This window comes from Bubalus bubalis, chromosome 15, assembly GCF_019923935.1.
Source record: "Bubalus bubalis isolate 160015118507 breed Murrah chromosome 15, NDDB_SH_1, whole genome shotgun sequence".
Classification (NCBI taxonomy): domain Eukaryota; kingdom Metazoa; phylum Chordata; class Mammalia; order Artiodactyla; family Bovidae; genus Bubalus; species Bubalus bubalis.
Window position 1 is genome coordinate 52,120,031 of NC_059171.1, and position 21,235 is coordinate 52,141,265.

At 41.3% G+C, this 21,235-nt stretch overlaps 1 protein-coding gene and 1 long non-coding RNA gene across 6 annotated transcripts in view; one reads left to right on the plus strand and one right to left on the minus strand.

Annotated features, from left to right (window-relative positions):
* Positions 1–17,280, minus strand: part of MTFR1 (mitochondrial fission regulator 1) — a 62,438-nt gene extending 45,158 nt beyond the window's left edge. The window contains exons 1-2 of one of the 5 annotated variants that reach the window (XM_006069053.4): positions 17,123–17,279; positions 1,943–2,082 (exon numbers count right to left, since the gene is read on the minus strand). In XM_006069053.4, coding sequence (XP_006069115.2) covers positions 1,943–2,005 — 63 coding nt within the window. In that variant the 5' untranslated portion in view covers positions 2,006–2,082; positions 17,123–17,279. Of the gene's footprint in view, positions 1–1,942; positions 2,101–6,243; positions 6,268–16,573; positions 16,748–17,122 lie in introns of those variants that run through there. The other 4 variants (XM_006069054.4, XM_025265333.3, XR_003103627.3 and 1 more) reach the window with 4 other exon arrangements.
* Positions 17,281–17,294: 14 nt separating this feature from the next.
* LOC123329485 lies at positions 17,295–20,777 on the plus strand. The gene is made up of 2 exons (XR_006544985.2): positions 17,295–17,429; positions 20,217–20,777. It is a non-coding gene; the product is annotated as an uncharacterized LOC123329485 (long non-coding RNA).
* Positions 20,778–21,235: the final 458 nt, after the last annotated feature.

A 21,235-nucleotide genomic window follows, 5' to 3' on the forward strand; every position in this document is an offset into this window, starting at 1 on the left:
GATAAAATACAAATAGGTTATCATCACCAAAAATAAAATCCTGATCTCACTTGCACTTTTTTTTAGGCAGATAAAAATATGTAAAGGATGAAAGCAGTTTTTGTTCTTGAATACATTCAAACACAGTACTGAGTTCATTTGTATATCAAACCAGTGAGAAATACATATTTTATCACTGAAAAATGGAACTAAAAAGTGGGCTTTTTTTTTTTTTTTTTACTTTTCAGACTACTCCTAGGTAGCAGGCTGAGAGATCCAGGAAACAAAGATAGAAAATAACTCCAAAGGGTCATACTGCTTCATGTTAGAAGAAAATTTATTTTTATATAGACTCAGTTAACTGGTTAAAGGTGATGATCATATGTTACATAAAAAAAAAATGGTATTTCCATCTGCCATTAGTAAAAAGAGCTGCCAGTTTTTATTACAATATTGGGAGCAAATGAATGCTCTCTTACCTGGTCCATTCTTTGATGAAAGGCACCTGTTTTAGAGTTCAAAATGAATAAAGCTAAATAAGCAAATTAAACTAAGTAAAGCATGTTATCTGTTCCTGAAACAAAATTCTGCACTTTGGCCTCAATCAGCCCTGGTCACATTGCCCGACTTCGGGCGGGGGCAGGAGGATGACAGAGCAAAATGGTAGGAAGTTCACCATCACTGACTATACCTACGCTCCATACAAGCCACTGGCAGGCATTGTGCATACCCTGCCATTTAACCCACAGGCTCACTGTGCAGCAGCAGTTCTTCCCATCTGTACTCTGCAGATGAAGAAAGTAACTGGCAGAAATACATTTCAGACCGAGGTGTGTGTGTGTCCAAGACCTATATGATCTTTCCACTAAACTACACTTCTTACTAAAACTGCAAATGAAAAGGAATCACAAACTGTAAAGCTTCACGCTGGGGGACTCATTAGCAACAAAAGCTTCCTGACTTTCCGAATGGAAAAGAAATTCTCTTGCTGTCAGTACTGAAATGTTCATCTGCCCCAGGTAGCCAAATAGTGGTAAGGGGCAAACAACAAAGGTGGTATAGCGGCCCTAAGTGAAATGTGAAATGTGAGAAGATGTAACTGAAAAAGACCAAAGTATTAACTTTACAAACCATTTTCCCATTGCTTATCCTCAAGATGATAATCTCAAAATTATGCAACTATAAAAAAGGGTAATTTTATTTGGTTCTTTGCTTTTTATCTCCATAGAAAACAGATTTAACTTTGGGAGCTTGGGGGAATACAAGTTCAACCTTCTCAACATAAAGAGACACAAAATAAAACCAAAACATAAAAGCAATGCAATTAAAAGTATACTCAAATTATGTAACTTGCCTATATCTTTTAAGAAAACAGCTTAATTCCATGTCACCAATAACACCACATTTGAAAATGATATGTATTCCACAAAATATGCTTGGTACAACTATTGTTCTAATAACTTTACACTGGGTCTGAAAAAAAATTATATATCAGTAGAATATATTTTTTAAATGTTAAGATTAGAGCATCTTTGGCATAGAATAACCATATTACACTAATTTTTTCTTTGTATTTGTAGGTGTATTTTAGCAGACATGACTTATATTGTAAACAGTTGTGTGATAAACCACATTATAAAAGCATTCAATATTTCAATATTAACAGTTCTACAACACTGAGTTGTCAAGCATTAGTCAAACATTTTATTCAGTGGTTTATATATATATATATGTATTTAAGCCTTTTCCTCACTAGTAACAAATTCATTGCTTTTAACAGTCACATGAATATTGGGTAAATTTTCGATGTAACCCATCCCATAGGATGCTGGATAAAGATTCACTTCCATGATTTATACAGCAAGCAAATTAAACAGCACATATGTTGGCCATACATAGATTCATTTTTCCCAGAAAAAAATTATCAACGTCTGGATTTTAAAAATGAATTTTGAGCACTCACCGATTGCATGCTTCCAACCTGTTGAAAAATCATCCTAATTAGGCATTTAATCCAGCCAAGCATTTAGATGGCAAAGTCTCTCCAAATTTGCCTTTCAAGTACTTCAGGCATACATAGCAGCACATGGTCCATAAAGCACGCTGAAATTTGAAAATGCAAATACTAAAGTGAAATTATTATTATTTAGAATCTTTACTGTCTACAACACATCTCACAAAGTCAGTCTAGTCTACAACATCTTAAATCTTTGTATGTGTGTGTAAATTAAAAAAATTTTTTGCTTGAGATCAGCTTTATATAAACTAGTATTACAATTGTTTTTGTAACTATTTTTTAACTTTTCCATTCAGGGTTCTACGTTGAAAGTGATGAAAACCTATTGTGGCTGACTTAAGCAGAAAATATACTTATGGAAAGACCCCCAGTAGATAACAATCTTAGAAGAAACTTAGAGGCTACACAACCAGCAAAGACATCCAAAATCACAGCAAAAGTGTCTTGGGAGACACGTCTGCAGTTGCTACTGTGACTACTGACAGAACAGAAGCTACCAGGTCCCCCTTCTCTGTCTCACTGGCTCCTGAGCTGCTCTCCTACTAGTGGCATTTGTTTGGTCAAATCTACCTGGCTACAGGGTTTCCCAGGTGGTGCAGTGGTAAAGAATCTGCCTGGCAGGAGACGTGGGTTTGATCCCTGGGTCAGCAAGATCCCCTGGAGTCAGAAATGGCAACCCACTCCAGTATTCTTTCTTGCCTGGGAAATTCCATGGACAGAGGAGCCTGGCAGGCTAGAATCCATGAGGTCACAGAGTTGGACATGACTGAGAGACTGAGCACGCACCTGGCTATAGTGAGAAGCAGATTCTACCTTCCACCAAAATCATAAAGAATTCCATAAATATAAGGCAGGACTTCAGATGCCAGAAGGTCAAAAAAAAAAAAGACAAAGTTCTTCCACACTCACTGGCGCTATGACCCTGCTACTCATCCTCCTCCTTTCCCCATCAATATACTGACACAATTATGAACTTATGTGGCATAAACCAGTTTACTGGAAGGGCTGGTCTCCAAAGTGACAAGGACTGTACACCAGACTATAAAGCAATGTGCTTTCTTCTCAAGGAAGCCTTTAAAAAAACTGTACTTTGTGATATATTTGATTCACATTCTGATAGAAGTTTACGCTCTTGTGGACCAGAAATAAAGTTTGTGGCCTACACTTTGAGAAGAACTTGATGAACAATTATAAAGAATGGAGGGGGGTGGGGTAGAATAAAGATGCCATAAATATGCCAGACTCTAGGTGAAATGTGAACTAGAAAGAGACCAGCTCTAATGACAGATCAAAGTATGTAATGAAAGAGAAAGCACTAACAGGAACATATAATTTACTGGTAACTAAGAAGCGGTCACAACTACAACAGTGGTGAGATATTAATATATTTTAATATTACCAGCATCTATAATTGCTTATAAGAATGAATACTCTGAGAGGTAATGGAAATAAAAAGTACAGAGGGCCAAAAATAATGGAGATGACTGGCCAAAAAAAAAAACTGATCAGAGAAAAAGGATGGTTTTATGTAGGATTTGAAAACCTATCACCATTTTCTGCTTTTTGTTTTGTTTTTTTTTTTTTTGGCCATGCCTCAAGGCTTGTGGGATCTTAGTTCCCTAACCAGGGATTTTGAACTCGAGTCCTCAGCAGTAAAGCGCCAAGTCCTAACCACTGGATGGCCAGGGAATTCCCCTTACCGCTTTTTTAGAAACTGAGCTATAACTTACACAGAAAAGTGCACAAATTTTAAGTGTGTCCAGGTATTAACCTGTAGAACCTCCATCCAAACCAAAATATAAAACACTTAAAGAATGCCAAGAGCTCCCGTGAGCCTCCACCCAGTCAATATCCACGCTTCATCCATCTAAATAGTACTCTAACTTTTGCAATCTATCACATCTGCAGGCTGTACGTACTTTTTTGGGTCTGACTTCTTTCACTCGAACGTTGCCTGCAAGATTCATTCCCATGATTTGGGAATCACAGTTCTTTTTCACTGATGTGCAGTATTTTGCTATGATACTCTACCACAATTTACTTACCCAATTTACTAGGGGTTTTTGTTTGTTTTATTTTGTTGAAGTATATAGTTAACTTATAATGTTGTGTTACACGATTTACTGTTTGTGAACATTTGGGTTGTTTCCATTTTTAGCTGCTACAAATAAAGTTGCTGAAAGAATTCATGCACATAACATAGCAAGGTACACATAAAAACTAATTTCTCTTGAGTTTATACCCAGGAGTAAGATTGCTAGATCATAATATATACAGATACATAGCTAAATCTTTAATAGAAACTAACTTTTCTGAGGTTGTTATACCAATGACACTCTCAAAAGCAGATAAATAAAAGAGCTCTAGCTGTTCAACAATCCCTCGTATTGTCAATGGTCAATACTTGGTACTGTCAGTCTTTTTAATTTTAGTAGGGGGTTCTTCACAGGTTTGGGGGGCATATTTTGATACCTTCCATTGAGAAGTTTTTTTGCTCATTTTTTAAGTGCAAAGTTTTTTAAAAATTATTCTTGTGAGGAAGAGAGTTTGCATTAGAGATAAAGATTAGGAAGCATGGCTTAGAAAATGCAACCTAAGAGTGAATGGGCTAACTCATACAGAATAAGAAATGAAGCCAGGATAGAAATCTCAGGAAATACCTGAAGATCAAGCAAAGGTCAGTGGAAAAAAGTATTCAAAAGAGGTAACGAAAAATGTAAGAGATATTGTCACCAAAAAAATAAAAGGAATTTTCAGTAAGGGGAATGTTCAACAAGGACGTTAGACAGAAAACATAGAAGAGAGGTCACATAGCTGGGGGCCTCCTCCAGCTACCCTTTACTCCAGACCCCTCCACTGTGCTCCCTGGAAGCCTGTTTGAATGAAGTTAAGTGTTTCCTCCCTCACTGAACTGAAACTCGGCTCTCCCTGTAGAATGCTGTGTCAAAGGGTCCAGTACTTGCTTATGCTCGCTCACTTTACATCCAGGCTGTTTCCAATCACTGCTCTTTGTGGTGGTGGTGGTAGTGGTTTAGCTGCTCAGTCATGTCCAACTCTTTGCGACCCCAAGGACTGCAGCGCGCCAGGCTTCCCTGTCCTTCACCATCTCCCAGAGTTCGTTCAAACTCATGTCTATTGAGTCGGTGATGCTATCCAACCATCTCTGAACTACTGCTGTTAAGTTCTTTTCAAAACTCTCCCTCAAAGGCAAAACTAAAGAGACAACAGAACAGATCAGGGGTCACCAGGGACTGTCAGTGGAGGAACAACAACTCCACTGTAACAACTGTAACAGAGCACAAGGCAAGCTTTGGAAAAAGGGACATACTCCATATCTTGATTGTGGTGGTGGTTACATGAGTGTGTTCAAAGAAATCTACCAAAAGGAGTGCATTTTGCTGTGTGCAAATCGTACCTTCATTTAAGAAACAAGCAAAAGCAGCTCTCCTTAGGAAGCACTGCTTGACCACCCTCTGTTCCTCATGAGGACTGACTTAAGGGCGCTTGAGCATTCCCCATCATTCAACTCTGAGTCCTGAGTCCTCTCTTCTCCAAGCCCTTCCCTAAATGGAACTCTTCACTGTGGACTCATCAGCACTAGTACATCATAAACACAGATTCTTGCCACTGCTGAGTGGTTATAATATTTACAATAATGCATCCAATACACCACTGTTTGAGTCTATTTACATAAAGATCTAAGACAGGTAAAACTAAAAGCAAGCTAATCACACATTATGAATTCTTTTTCAGAGTTTTTTTTTCTAACTGTTGTGGAGACAGAGGTAGTGACTGATGGTAGGCCTGACTAAGGGATTTCAGTGGATGCTGGCCAAGCTGTGTTTCTCGACCGACAGACAGTTGGATGTGCTCACTCTGGGAATGCTTATCAAGATGCTGCACACTTACATACTTTTCGTAATGTAAGTTACGCCTCAAATAAAAGTTTTAAAAACACATATAGCTTTTGATTAAATTATGTAACTTTCAGGAATTTTTTGCAGAAATAAAAGCGTTACACATAGAGAACATATAAAGGTATTTTCTGCAGTGCTTCTTCTATTCACAAAACTAGGATCAATTTTAAATGTTCATCAATAAAACACCTGTTAATTACAGTATATGCATATTACAAAGCTTTATGCATCTATTAAAAGTGAGTTACAGTCTATGTAATGACTTGATAGTATGATACAGGAGAGTAATATACTATGATTTCATTTCTGTAAAAGACAAAAATCTTCAACCTTTTCATTTATAGAAAGATGTACATCAAACTATTGAGAGAGATTGGTTCGAGATGGCAGAGTAGAAGGACGTGTCCTCATCTCCTGCAAGAGCACGGATATAGCTGTTGAACAACTATTGACAGAGGAGCTGGAACCAACCAAAAAAAGGATACCCCGCGTTCAAAGACAAAGGAGAAGCTGCAACAAGACAGGAGCAGGGGCACAACCATGATAAAATCAAATCCCATACCCACCAGGTGAGTGACTCACAAAACGAGTGAACCATAACACCAAAGAAGTTCTCCCCCTGACGTGAAGGTTCTGAGCCTCACATCAGGCTTCCCAGCCAGGAGATCTGACAAAGGGACTGGAAATCCCCGGGGTACCTGACCTTGAAGGCCAGCAGGATTTGACTGTGGGACTTCTACACGACTGGGGGAAACAGAGACTCCACTCTTGGAGGGCACACACAAAATCTTGTGTGTACCAGGACCCAGGGGAAAGGAGCAGTGACCCACAGGAGACCGAACCAGACCCACCTGCTGTGCTGAAGGGTCTCCTGCAGAAATGTGAGGTGGCAGCGGCCCAAAGCAGGGACAGAGGCACTGGCAGGAGCAGTTCTGGGACGTGCCCATTGGCATGAGCCCTCTTGTGGTCGCCACTAGCCCTATCACAGAGCCTATAGACTCTAGGGCTGGGTTGCTTCAGGCCAAACTAACAGGGGGGAGTGCAGCCCCGCCCTCCAGCAGACAATTGGATTCAAGTTTTATTGAGAGTCCCAGGCAGGATAATCACCAAGGAGGAACACACCAAGACACAGTAATTAAACTGACAAAAACTAAAGACAAAGATAGAATATTAGAAGGAACAAGGAAAAAATGACAAATAACATATTAATACAAGGGAACTCCCTTAAGGTTATCAGCTGATTTGTCAACAAAAACTCTACAAGCCAGAAGGGAATGGCACAGTATATTCAAAATGATGAAAGGGAAGAAACTACAACCAAGAATACTCTATCCAGCAAGACTCATTCAGATTTGATGAAGAAATCAAAAGCTTCACACACAAGCAAAAGTTAAGAGAATTCAGCACCACCCAACCAGCTTTACATCATCAGGCTATTAAAATTGGCCAGAGCAGGGAGAATTTTTTCTTTGTATAGTTTGTGCTGCTTAGAACAATGCTACAAAGCATGTTTTACTTTTCATTTAAAAACAAAATCTAGAAGTTAAAATCCAAATATCACAGCTTTCACTCAGACACTCCTTGCACCATATGGAGACCTTCAGTCTCCCTCCCCTGAACTTGCGGTCATCCTAGCCAATCCCTTCCCACCTTCACTGTCTTCCGCCTCATGCAGCCCCACATCTGAACCACTGCTTTCTAGTATTTTCAGTCCCTTTTTCTACTGTTTTGTTTCTTCAGCAAGCCAGAACTTGGTAAGTACACCAGCCTACACTTATGAAATTGGGCTGTAGGAAAATGACTAAATCTCGTATCTTAAAGTTGCTACAAATGTACTACCTCTAGTTTCAACTAGGCCTTCCCTGGTAGCTTGGCTAGTAAAGAATCCACCTGCAATGCAGGAGACTCTGGTTCAATTCCTGGTTGAGGAAGATCCCCTGGAGAAGGGATAGGCTATCCACTCCAGTATTCACGGGGTTCCCTGGTGGCTCAGGCAGTAAAGAATTCGCCGGCAATATGGGAGACCTGGGTTCGATCCCTGGGTCGGGAAGATCCCCTGGAGGAGGGCATGGCTACACATGCCAGTAATCTTGCCTGGAGAATTCCATGAACAGAGGAGCCTGGAGGGCTACAGTTCACGGGGTCACAAAGAGTTGGCCATGACTCAGGGACGCAGTGAGGGCAGTCTTACTTTCCTGCTCTTCCCCTCCTCCATTCTCCAGGGCAGCTATTTCTAGCATTCTCCATGCTCCCCAAATCTCTCTAATTGTAGCTCCGTCATTTCTCAGATGACCAGACTTACTATTCAAATAAGAAAAGTCATCTGACAGGAAATCCCTCAATGACTTCACACTCCACAGGCCGCAAGCACAGCATCTCTGTATCCACACCTGTTCTGTCCCCCTAAACCTGTTCGCCCACTCTCTCCTGTCCCTCCTTCCAACCAAGTGCTCAAGATCATACCCACCCCTCCACTCACAGGTCTCATGACATCAGCTATACCCTGTATTGTGTGGATTCTTTTCCCTGTTAATGGCAATCACATGCTACCTTCCTGTTTCTCCCCTTTTCTTTCAAACCAAAGAAAGCAAAAACTGAACATGTTAATTTTCCTCCTAAATGTGTTCCCTACCTCAGACAATGGCACCCCAGTAGTTCTTTCTTTCTGTTTCATTTCCTACAAGCAAGTTCTATTTCCCTTCTAAATATATCAAATTCCATTTCTGCTGCTCCTCCTGCTCTTCTGAGTCTGTATATTGTAAAAAATCTAACAAGATTACGTGCACCAGCCTTTCCCCTGATTCTGCTATCCCTTTCTATCCATTATCAATACAAAGTACTTATGACTTGAGCTGTTTCCCTATCCTCTGCATTTTTCATAATCTAATCTTTGATCCAGTCCCATAGATAATCTTAGAAATTCAACATGCTTCCTGGACTAGGCTAGCTCCTACCAATCTTTTGTTTCAGTTTAGCTCTCACCTCCTCCAAAAGGGTTTTCCTGATCAACCAGTATTAGGGCCCTCCTGTGTGTATTCTCCTACACAGCACATTAAAACAATGTATCTAAACTGCCTATCTCCTCCACAGCACCTTAATCACCTAAAGTGCAAAGACTAGCTTACATATCATAAGACCCCAGCACTCGGCAAACTATATAGAATACAACAGTTGCTCAGTTAATACTTAAATATTAAAGGAAAGGCATCTAAGCCCCAAGCCAGTGCCTTTTCTATACTGTCTCAATTGTAAACAGATATCTTAAGAGGAATTTTACTTCTATTTATATGTGAACTAGGCTAATTTCAGACAAATTCTCCTCCTGCTGAGTACAAGTAAACTAGTGGAACAAAAAAAAAAAAATTTTTTTAATTAATTATTTGAAAGCATCAGAGAACTATCAAGGCAGAGAAATATCACCAAGCCAACAGTTGGTGCTTTGTTAAGAGTAGCAAAAAGAACTGACCTCTAAATGAGATTTACTGAGGAGAGAAAAGGCACACGTTACCAGTAACAGGAATGAAAAAGGGGACATCACTATAGCTCTTAAAGGCATGCAGAAAATCATAAAAGGCAAAACAAACCCATAGTGTAAGGTGTTACCATGGTGGTAACCTTTGCATGGGATGGGTAACAGGAGCAAGGCAGCAAAAGGAGTTTTCCAGAGGGTGGGCAACTTTCTAGTTCTTAATCTGGGTGGTCACTGCATGGATGTTTGCTTTGTGATCATATATTGAGCTGTATTATTTATGTTTATCCATCTTCCTGTGTTACACTGTGTGTTACACTTCACAATAAAAAAGGTTTAAAAAAGATGGCTAAGAATCAGGCTGCACTTTGTTTTGATTGGTTTGTTTCGTTTGGTTCTATGTGTGTGGGTAAAATTTGACTTCTAGAATTATATGATGATAGTATAGGCTTATAATCTAATCTGTCTAGACTAGACATAGAAATACAATGCAGTACTATAGCGGGGTTGGGGGGAGGATGAGAGCTGGTAGAAGAGAAAATCAAAACTGAATGAGAAATAGATAAACACTGAAAACAGGCTTTCTTTTCCCTCCACAAATACTACAAAAATATATAGTAGCACACAGGTACACCAATTAAAAGTGAAGTGAAAGTGAAAAATCCCTCAGTCTTGTCCGACTCTTTGCAACTCCATGGACTGTACAGTTCAGTTGCTCAGTCGTGTCCAACTATTTGTGACCCCATGAACCGCAGCATGCCTGGCCTCCCTGTCTATCACCAACTCCTGGAGTCCACCCAAACCCATGTGCATTGAGTCGGTGATGCCATCCAACCATCTCATCCTCTGTCATCCCCTTCTCCTCCTGCCCTCTATCTTTCCTAGCATCAGGGTTTTTTCTAATGAGTCAGCTCTTCACATCAGGTGGCCAAAGTATTGGAGTTTCAGCTTCAACATCAGTCCTTCCAATGAACACCCAGGACTGATCTCCTTTAGGATGGGTTGGATCTCCTCGCAGTCCAAGGGACCCTCAAGAGTCTTCTCCAACACCACACTTCAAAAACATCAATTCATTGGCACTCAGCTTTCTTTATAGTCCAACTCTCACATCCATACATGACCACTGGAAAAACCATAGGCTTGACTAGACGGACCTTTGTTGTCAAAGTAATGTCTCTTCTTTTGAATATGCTGCCTACGTTGGTCATAACTTTCCTTCCAAGGAGTAAGCATCTTTTAATTTCATGGCTGCAATCACCATTTGCAGTGATTTTGGAGCCCAGAAAAAAAAAGTCAGCCACTGTTTCCCCATCTATTTTCCATGAAGTGATGGAATTCTCCAGGCCAGAATAATGGAGTGGGTAGCCTTTCCCTTATCCAGGGGATCTTCCCGACCCAGGGATCAAATCCAGGTCTCCCACATTGCAGGTAGATTCTTTACCAGCTGAGCCACAAGGGAAGCCCAAGAATACTGAAGTGGGTAACCTATCTCTTCTCTAGCGGATCTTCCCGACCCAGGAATGGAACCAGGGTCTCCTGCAATACAGGGGGATTCTTTACCAACTGAGCTATTAGGGAAGCCCACAATCAAATCAAATAAAATTGTTTCAACTAATGCAGTGTATGTTTTTGAGATAGTTATGACTTTTAAAAAACTTATTAGCAATAGCTTCACAAGAAACCTGCTAGCAGGGATAACAAAGTTGTCAGTAAATTTAAAATGCTACAAACTTTAAAAGCTACAATAGTACATGGAGTTTATTTTTATAAGATCTTTGTGAACTATTCACAGAAATGGCCACTTAATTATCTTTACAATGTAACAGAAGAGTGTGACCTCTTTATACTGGGAGTCTAAAAAGATTAACAGAACATTCTTAGTTATTCCATTGGCTAAATTACTGGAATAATGTTTCCTTTTTTTCAGAAAACTTACTAAGAAGTCAGGTAAACCAAATCAGTGCACCCCAAAGGACAATCTACATTCTGGGTACAAACAATGATGCAAAAGAAAAACAAGGGCCATGAAGTAAAAAACAAAAACTTAATCACCTTAAAATTACTGTCCTTTATTTTGATGGGAATTCCTTGGCAGTCCAAACGTTAGAACTCTGTTTTCACTGTCGTGCCCTCAGTTCAATCCCTGGTTGGGGAACTAGGATCCCGCAAGTTATGCAGGGCACCACCCCCCCAAAAAAAGTTACTGTCCTTTGAGAACATATCCTTCTTATGTTTCTAGTGTGAAAATGTTTTTTCTTTTAGGACATGGGGACAGTAGATGAATGTTATTTGCTTTTTTTTTTTTTTAATGTGTATTGAGCTTCCCTGGTGGCTCAGAGGTAAAGAATCACCTGCCAGTGCAGGAGACAAAGGTTTGATCCCTGGTTTGGGAAGATCCCACATACCGCAGAGCAACTAAGCCTGTGCATCACAACTACTAAGCCAGCACTTAAGCGCCCAGGAGCCACAACTACTGAGCCCACTTGCCACAACTGAAGCCTGTGTGCCCTAGAGCCTGAGCTCCACAAGGACAGAAGCCACTGCAATGAGAAGCCCGAGTACCACAATGAAGAGGAGCCCTCTTCCACTTGCTGCAATGAGAGAAAAGCATGCCCAGCAACCCAGCACAGCCAAAATTAAATAACTAAATATTTTTCAATTAAAAAATATATAAAATGCTTGCATGTGCATGTTAATTCACTTCAGTCATGTCTGACTCTTTGCAATCCTATGGACTGCAGCCCACCAGGCTCCTCTGTCCATGAATTCTCCAGGTAAGAACACTGGAGTGGGTTACCATGCCCTCCTCCAGGGGATATTCCCAACTTGGGATCAAACCTGTATCTCTTGTCTCCTGCATTTGCAGGAGGGTTCTTTACCACTAGAGACACCTGGGAAGCCCTGCCCCCCCAAAAAATGTTTATTTACCGTAATAAAAAGTTGTCTACCATATGTCAACAACCTACCCTACTTTTTAGAAATTAAACTTGAAATTCAAGTCTAGAGACCACAGCTATAGATTTCACATCAGTCTGGGCTGAGACTTTAAATCAGAACACTTTACCACACTATTAAGTAATGACATGGTATTCGACCTATGCGTATGGAATTTACTGGCAGTATTTTAGAACTAATATTCTATACTAGTCATACAACATTAAATATACTGCTACATCCCCAGTACCCAACACAGAATCTGACATAATAAGTTTAACTTTTTTCAGTCCACAATAAATCTCATGACCTGTACTACATCTCTCAACAACAAACTATTTAGATAAGAAGCCTAAGAACATTACCTAATTAAAACTTGATGAAAGTTCTTTCAAATTAAAAGAGCTTTAGATATGAAACTAAACTTTTGAGGGACATTTTCACTACATTTTTAGAGGATGACTTTCTCTCCTTATGTTATAAAAGAGGTTAGAGGTAATTGTATGTTTCCATTTGAATTAAAGATGTGTCATTTCATGTAACTCTGAGATATAATCCTATTGTGAATGACACAGGAATTTCCTTAAAGTGTTATTTTAAGCATTCCCATGCAAATGAACTAAGTATTCTGGCATCAGTTTTAAAACAATCTTTTGAAAAGACTGCCCAAGTATCTTAAGTGGTCCTGGACACCGGAAGAAACACTCACATTACTTGGAAGTCAATAATACTTTTCACTAATTAAAATTGCTTCCTTGGACCAAGCAAATTGATGAGAATTCATTATAAAGGTGATTTTGATAAGCTGTGTAATAATTACTGTCCTCTACATATTATGTATATATAAAATTGCCTTATGGAAAAAGTCAATAAATCATACTTTTTAAATTAAAGGTGTTTAGTTGTTTTTTTTTTTCAAATTAACAGTATTTTTTACTTTTTATTGAAATATAGTTAATTTACAATGTTGTGTCAGTTTCAAAACAGATGTTGCATTTTTAAAAGCTAGTAAGGGTAGCTGCGACCCCATAGACTGTAGCTCACCAGGCTCCTCTGTCTATGGAATTCTCTAGGCAAGAATATTGGAGTGGGTTGCCATTCCCTTCTCCAGGGGATCTTCCCAATCTAGGGATTAAACCCAAGTCTCCTGCCTTGCAGACAGGTTCTTTACCACTGCGCCATGAGGGGAGCCTAGTTACTGAAGTACTAGTTGTAGAAGAGAAACTCTAGAAGCAAACTAAATGTCCATCAATAAGGAAATAGTTAAATTCAACATACCCATTCTAAGTTTATGGCCATTAAAACAAAAGAAAGGATATCTGATAAACATCTAAATGACTAACATATATGTGATTCTGTTTTAAAAAATAAAGCATAGAAATGGTGGTTAAATATTTTATGCACATGCATATACAGAAGAAGAGATCTGAAAAGATACCAAAGCTTAACATTGTCTGTGTCTGAGGCGAGGTGATGGAATTCTCCACCTTTCTTCTGTATCATTACATAGTGAGATTATAGTGCCACATTTTGTTGCTTAAACTAAGTGGTGAAATTTGTATCAACAGTATACAATAAACATATAAAAGAAAAGATGAACAGTTGAGTTGTCAACAATTCAAAAAGTAGCCATACACTAATAATACTCATCACCAAGATTACCCAAGAAAACAAAGGAGTAGAAACTGAAGTTTACCTGGACTTTAGAACCTACTGCACCACACTGTCTCTTACTATTTTACAGACTATTTTTTTCCTCTATTTCTTTCCTTATGTCCATAAATTCACCAGTTAAACCAAAGTCTATTTCCTTTATATGTGTGTGCTTAGTCACTCAGCATATTACGGCAGCCCCTGAAAATTAATACACTGTGAGTCTTGCTTCATTGCCTGACTCATTTAGAGCATGAACTCCCCCTCCCTGCACAGCACTAGACAGAATGTGCATCAGCCTTCCCTGTGCCATTTTGTATTGCCTTGAGTTCCTTCTTCCTGAAATTGAACAGGGCTCATGGATATTTGTTGTTGTTGAGTTACTTTAAGTCGTGTCCAACTCTTTGCAGCCCCAGGATCTGTAGCCCACCAATCTCCTTTGTCCTTCAGTTTTCCAGGCAAGAATACTGAAGTGGGTTACCACATCCTACTCCAGGGGATCCTCCCAACCCAGACATCAAACCCACATCTCTTTCATTGCCAGGTGGATTCTTTGCCGCTAGAGAGACCTGGAAAGCCCATTTCTTTTATATTCACCAGGTCAAATCACTAATTGTTTCCATGTCTCAGGTGAAGCCATTTTTGACAGAGCCAGCTCATTATATTCCTAGGAGACTGTGATCATGTCACTTCTTTGCTCAAAATTCAAATTTCTTAAATTTGGCACTCAAGTTCCTTCATGTGTGAATTTAACCTTACTTTTAGACTTCTGAATTACTCCCCTACAGTAGGAATCCTAAACTCCAACTCAGCAAGTCTTCTCTACTGTCCTCTGAATAAGCCCAGGTCTCTCTCTCTCTCTCTCTCTTGTCCTTACTCTAAAACTATTGGGTTGGCCAAAAAGTTCATTTGGGTTTTTCCAAAAACCCAGAACAAAGTTTTCAGCCAACTCAATACTTGGATGAGGATAAGAAATAGTGTAAAATTGAGAACATGAGGGGTACATATTAAAGTATCCAGTATATATAGCCAGTATATGCTAACTGACAAAAGAGATAGAGACTATTCCTTGATATATTTTTTTCCCTTTTCATTTCCCCTTTAACTGGCCATATCTATAGAAAAAATTTTTAACTTTATTTATTGCATACTTTGCATACTTTGCTCATATCTTTAAAACCAACTGTTCAGTTCAGTCGCTCAGTCGTGTCCGACTCTTTGCGACCCCATGAATCGCAGCACGCCAGGCCTCCCTGTCCATCACCAACTCCTGGAGTTTACTCAAACTCATGTCCATCAGGTCGGTGATGCCATCCAGCCATCTCATCCTCTGTTGTCCCTTTCTCCTCCTGCCCCCAATCCCTCCCAACATCAGAGTCTTTTCCAATGAGTCAACTCTTCGCATGAGGTGGCCTAAGTACTGGAGTTTCAGCTTCAGCATAAGTCCTTCCAATGAACACCCAGGACTGATCTCCTTTAGAATGGACTGGTTGAATCTCCTTGCAGTCCAAGGGACTCTCAAAACCAATTGTGTTAACCTTTTATTGTTTCAAAGGGACAAAAAATACCTATCTTACTATTGTATTCAAAATATCCAGGTGTGTTTTTCCCATTATGGATTTGTAGCCCAACAGAAATTTCCACAGCAGTTAGGTTTACTCCACAATTCTTGGGACATTCAATTATGGTTAAAAGAGCAAGAATTTTGCAGTGACCTGGATCAGCAAGCTAAATTACAGCCCCCTGCTTCATACATAGAGCTTCCCAGGTGGCTCAGCAGTAAAGAATCCTCCTGGGTTCCATCCCTGGAGAAGGAAATGGCAACCCACTCCAGTATCCTTACCTGTGAAAACTCACAGAGGAGTCTGGCGGGCTACATACAGTCCATGGGGTCGCAAAAGAGTTGGACACAACTTAGGGACTAAACATCAACGACAAGCCCCTTACATCAGCCTGACCTCAGGCAAACTGCTTAACCTCTCTAAACCTCTTTTCCTGCTCACCTGTAAAATGGGATAATACCCATCAATACGTCATACAGCTGTTGTAAAAGTTAATGAACTAACAGCTGAAAACACTTTCACAATGCTTCATACACATCAAGGACTCGGTAAATATAAAATTATCAATACTAAAACAAAATTTATTAAATAAAAATCAAATATTACTACCACTCAAATGCAGTAAAGCTACAGACAAAACTAGATTATTTGGCACCTTTGTTTTCAGTGATTTCGAAAGCCTGAGCACCAGGTAATGAGACGGCACCGTTGGAAAATTGCCCACATTCTCCTAACGCAAAATGCATTAGCGCCGTCTACGCCTTAAAGCTTGCCTTATTTTACTCAATCTCTCTGGGAAGAAGCACATGATTGTTAAAGGATGACTACTGATCCTAAGAAATAAGTAAGAGAGATACAGTGATATGTCTCAGATACACGTCAAAATAATCTGTGGAGAGGGACAAGCCTAGCCATTTATTGATACTTGTTGAAACTGGGTGATGGGTACACCGAGTTCTTTACGCTAGTCTCTCGACCAGGTTTCCGTACTATAACGTGTTTTTAAATGTTAAAAGGTCGATTCTTTCCCTTCCACCCCTACCTTTGGGATTAATGCAAGTCCTGGTCAAGAACACACAGTGGGAAAGTCCAAGGAGGCGAAAAGTGAAAACCGTAAAAAGCCGGTCAGCTGAGCTGGTTAAGCCACCGAGCCGCTCGGGAGGTGTGCTGCCCTCTCCTGACGCCCGAGGCCTGGTGGGGAGGTGCGCCCGCCGATCCCGGGGGACGCGCCGCCAAGGGCCTTCCGGACACCGGACCGAAGACGGATGAAGGCAGGGGGCAGCCGTGGGGGTGACTGGGCGGGTGGGGGAGCCCCAGCCTTCGGGGCTAGTCGGCCGAAGTCCCTCCGCTCCGCCGAAGCTCCAGCCCCACCCAAACCCTCAGCCACCCGGCGGCCCCAGAACCTCTCCCATCAGCCGCGGCGCAGGCACCCAACCGGCCGGCTGAACTCGCCCTCCTCCCGGCAACTCCGAACCGTGCTCCTTCAGCTCCCACGCTGACTGTCACCAGGGCTCCCCACCACCACCAGGCCCGGGGGCACCTCCTTGACTCCCAAGCCAACCGCTCTCCAGAGCCGCCAGCCCCACTTTACCTCGGCCGCGCGGCAGCCAGGAGCCTGCTCCGGCAACTCAGGCTTGAAGCTAGGCTGTCCCGGGGCGTTGCAGACAATCACCCAGTCTCCGCCCCGAGCACCGGCCAGCCTGACCAATCAGCGTCTAACCCGAAGGCGGGCACTGAGAGCCCGGAGCGGAAGGCGAGGTGAGGCGGGAGGCGCTGGGGGAGGGTTTTCGCAGTGTGCGCACGCGCGGGGCTCGACCAGCATGTGCGCTTTCTCGTGAACCTGGCTTTTTGTCTTCATTTCTTGCGCTGCGAAGTGCTTTGTAAACTTCAAGCTCAAGGTGTGTAGGAAGACCCACATTCTGATTGTGGCCACAAATGTGGATGACCTTGAAAGAAGCTGTGAATCTTAAGCCCTTATTAAGCTAACAGATGTTGAGCTCTTTCTTATCGCGCTGTAGGGACGTGTCCTCACCCAGCCTATGTTGTGCCTTCATATCTTGGGTGCGTTTGTCTTTAGGGGAAGTGAGGGTGTGGGGTTATACAAAGTGCCTGATGGATGAGGATTTTACTGTCTTCAGTTCCAGCATCTTAGTCTGATTCGTTGGGACAGGTGTGTTTTCAATAGTTGAATATCCTAGGACACTGGATTTCAAATCATTGTCATGAAAATAGCATTATATTTATAGCTAACAATATATTAAGCTTGGTAACCTGTGTAGGACTGATAAAAGATTCATTTGTAGAATGAGAAAGCTGTCTATTTCTGTATGAGCTTTCAAGAGGCTGTTGGTGATTAGCTGTTTCTCTTACCCTCCCATTGTAATTGACCCCAGAGGTCAGTCATCAGAGCTTTGATGTTCTTATCACGGGTGCCTGAGTCTCTCCCTGGCAAGGGCTTCGCTCCTTCAACAAGAGCATCAATTCACTTACTCAACAAGGGATTGTTGGGGGTCCACTGTGACAGTACAAAGATTTTTAAAAGCTTTGAACCACGCCCTCAGTGAGCCTACAGGCTAACTACACACTTAACTTATGTAACCAGATATTATAATGGAGGCATGGAAGGGGCCTGGAAGACCTACCTAAACCTGCCCTGGGTTCTCGGGGAGACCAACAGAGAGGACTGAATGCTTGAGCTGGGACCTGACCTGATGAAAGAGCAGGAGCACCTGAGCTAAAGGGGCAGGGGGCAAGCTTTGCACCGTTTCTGACAGCGTTCACCTGTTTCCTCTAAGATCGTTCCAGGGTGAATTTAGTGCTAAGCTAATACATTTTGAGGGTTTCCTTGGTGGCCCAGTTGTAAAGCATACACCTGCCAATGCAGGGGATGCGGGTTTGATTCCTGAGTGGGGAAGTTCCCCTGGAGATAGGAATGGGAACCCACTCCAGTATTCTTGCCTGGAAAATCCTAAGGACAGAGGAGCCTGACGGACTACACGGGGTTGCAAAAGAGTTGGACATGACTTAGCGACTAAACAACAATGACAAATGAAGCTTCTGCCGAAATCCCGTGACTTGCACTGGCTCTTTTCAAGGCCCAAGCAGGGCATCTAGCACTGAGTTCACATGATCATATGTACTTTCAACTCTTTCAAAGGAAGATGTCTTAAAGACCTCCTCAATGGGGATTGGTTAAGACTTTTTTCCATTCCAATTTCCTTTCATTCACACTTGGCTTCATCCTAGATACAGTGCAGTGGCTCTGGGCATTTAGGGAATCTGGGTGAGGGAAAAAGATGAATTTGAGTCACTTCCCTGATAAGTTATTGCTGACTCTCCCGGTGTTGGAATGTTTTCCGGGAAAGCTCCTAACCATTCTTTATTCTGTCTCATAAATGGATGTGTCCGGTGGGACCTGCCATTAGAAGTATGTAGCTGATGGAAGACAAAGAGGGTTTGAAGTGTGCTCAGCCAGAAGCTAATTCTAGGGGGAAATGCTGCAGTCATCACATTTTCAAAATTATAAGCAGAGTGCTTTATTTTTTGTTTTTAATCAACTTTATTTTGGAATAACTTTAGATTTACAGAAAGGTTACAAAGATAGTACAAAAAGTTTCTGTGTGCTCCTCACCCAGTTTTTCCTAAGGCTAACATCTTACATTATCATAAAATATTTATAAAACGGAGGAGCCAACACAGGTACAAATTCCAGACTTATTTCAGATTTTACTAACTCTTTTTCTGTCCCAGAATTCAATCCAAAGTGCCACATTACGTTTAGTTGTCATGTCTTTTTAGGCTCCCCGGTCTGTTTCTCAATCTTTCCTTGTTTTTCATAACCTTGCTATGACCATGACAGTTTTGAGGAATCTGGTCAGATATTTTTTAAAATGTTCCTCAATCTGAATTTGTTGATTGTTTCTTTCTTTTTTTTTAACCTTGTGATTAGACTGGGATTATAAGCTTTGGGAAAAATATCATATGGATTAGATGCTCTTCACATCATATCATATGAGGGGTCCATGATGACTGAATTATGCTGATGTTAAATTAACCCTGACCACCTAGACTGCAGTAGTATTTGCTAGTGTCAACACTGTAAAGTAGCATTTCCCACCCCCCCCACCCCCCGCCCTTTCCGTATTGTCTGGAAGTAAGTCACAAAATCCAGCCCACACTGAAGGAGAGTAGGAGATTAAGCTTCACCTCCTGCAGTAGAATATTATCGGGAATTATGTTATAGGAAATTTTTCTGTAAAGAAGATTCATCTCTTCCTCCTTCCCCCACTTATTTATATCCAATCATTTATTATAAATATGCATATATATATATTTATTTTATACTTCAGTTTATATTTTAGATTATGATTTTAATTTTGTTGTTCAAATTTTTCCATCTTGACCATTGGAACCTTTGGGGTTGGCTCATGTGTCCTTTTTGTTTTTTGATCATCATCTTTTTTCTTGAACTACAAGAAGCTCCAGGCTGATCTTGTATTTTTCCTGCCCCAGCATTAGAGTTGCCATTTCTCCCTTTCTTCAAGGAGTCCTGGAATGGTATTTAGGAACCAAAATCTAGATACTGGATGTACTTGTTGCCTCGAGGTATCACTGATATTAGCTTCTCTTAGTGGACATATATTACTGCCTTATTTTTTAATTCTTTGTTTACCTCTCTGTGATAGGCAACCTCTAAGTTGGCCTCCAAAGATTCCTGTCTGGTATTCATGCTGTTGTGTCATTTCCTCTCCTTGAGTGTGGGGTTGGACCTAGTGACTTCCTTCTAATGAATAGACTACAGCAAGAGTGATATGATATCCCTTCCAAGATTAGGTTACAAAAGGACTGTGACTTGCTTGCTGTCTCTTGATCTCTCCTTTGGTCACTCTGAGAAACCAGCTGCCATAACGTGAGCTGCTCTATGAAGAGGTCCACGTGGCAAGAAACTGAGGAAGGCCTCTGACCACCTGTACAACAGCCTGTAAGAAACTGAATCCTCTAACAGCCACATGAGAGAACTTGGAAGAAGATCCTCTCCACCTTGAGCCTTGATATGACTGCAGCCCCACTGACACCTTGATTGCAGCTTTGTGAGAAACCCTGAGCCAGAAACATCCAGCTCAGCCACACATGGGTTCTTCATGCATAGAAACTACAAGATAAATGATTATTGTGTTAAGTTGCTATGTTTTGAGTAATTTGTTAGAAAGCAATAGATAACTAATACAATTTCTGACTCTTCATAAGATCAGTTCAGTTCAGTTCAGTCGCTCAGTCGTGTCCGACTCTTTGCGACCCCATGAATCGCAGCACGCCAGGCCTCCCTGTCCATCACCATCTCCCGGAGTTCACTCAGACTCACGTCCATCGAGTTGGTGATGCCATCCAGCCATCTCATCCTCTGTCGTCCCCTTCACCTCTTGTCTCCAATCCCTCCCAGCATCAGAGTCTTTTCCAATGAGTCAACTCTTCCCATGAGGTGCCCAAAGTACTGGAGTTTCAGCTTCAGCATCATTCCTTCCAAAGAAATCCCAGGGCTGATCTCCTTCAGAATGGACTGGTTGGATCTCCTTGCAGTCCAAGGGATTCTCAGGAGTCAACTCCAACACCACAGTTCAAAAGCATGTTCTTCAGCGCTCAGCCTTCTTCACAGTCCAACTCTCACATCCATACATGACCACTGGAAAAACCATAGCCTTGACTA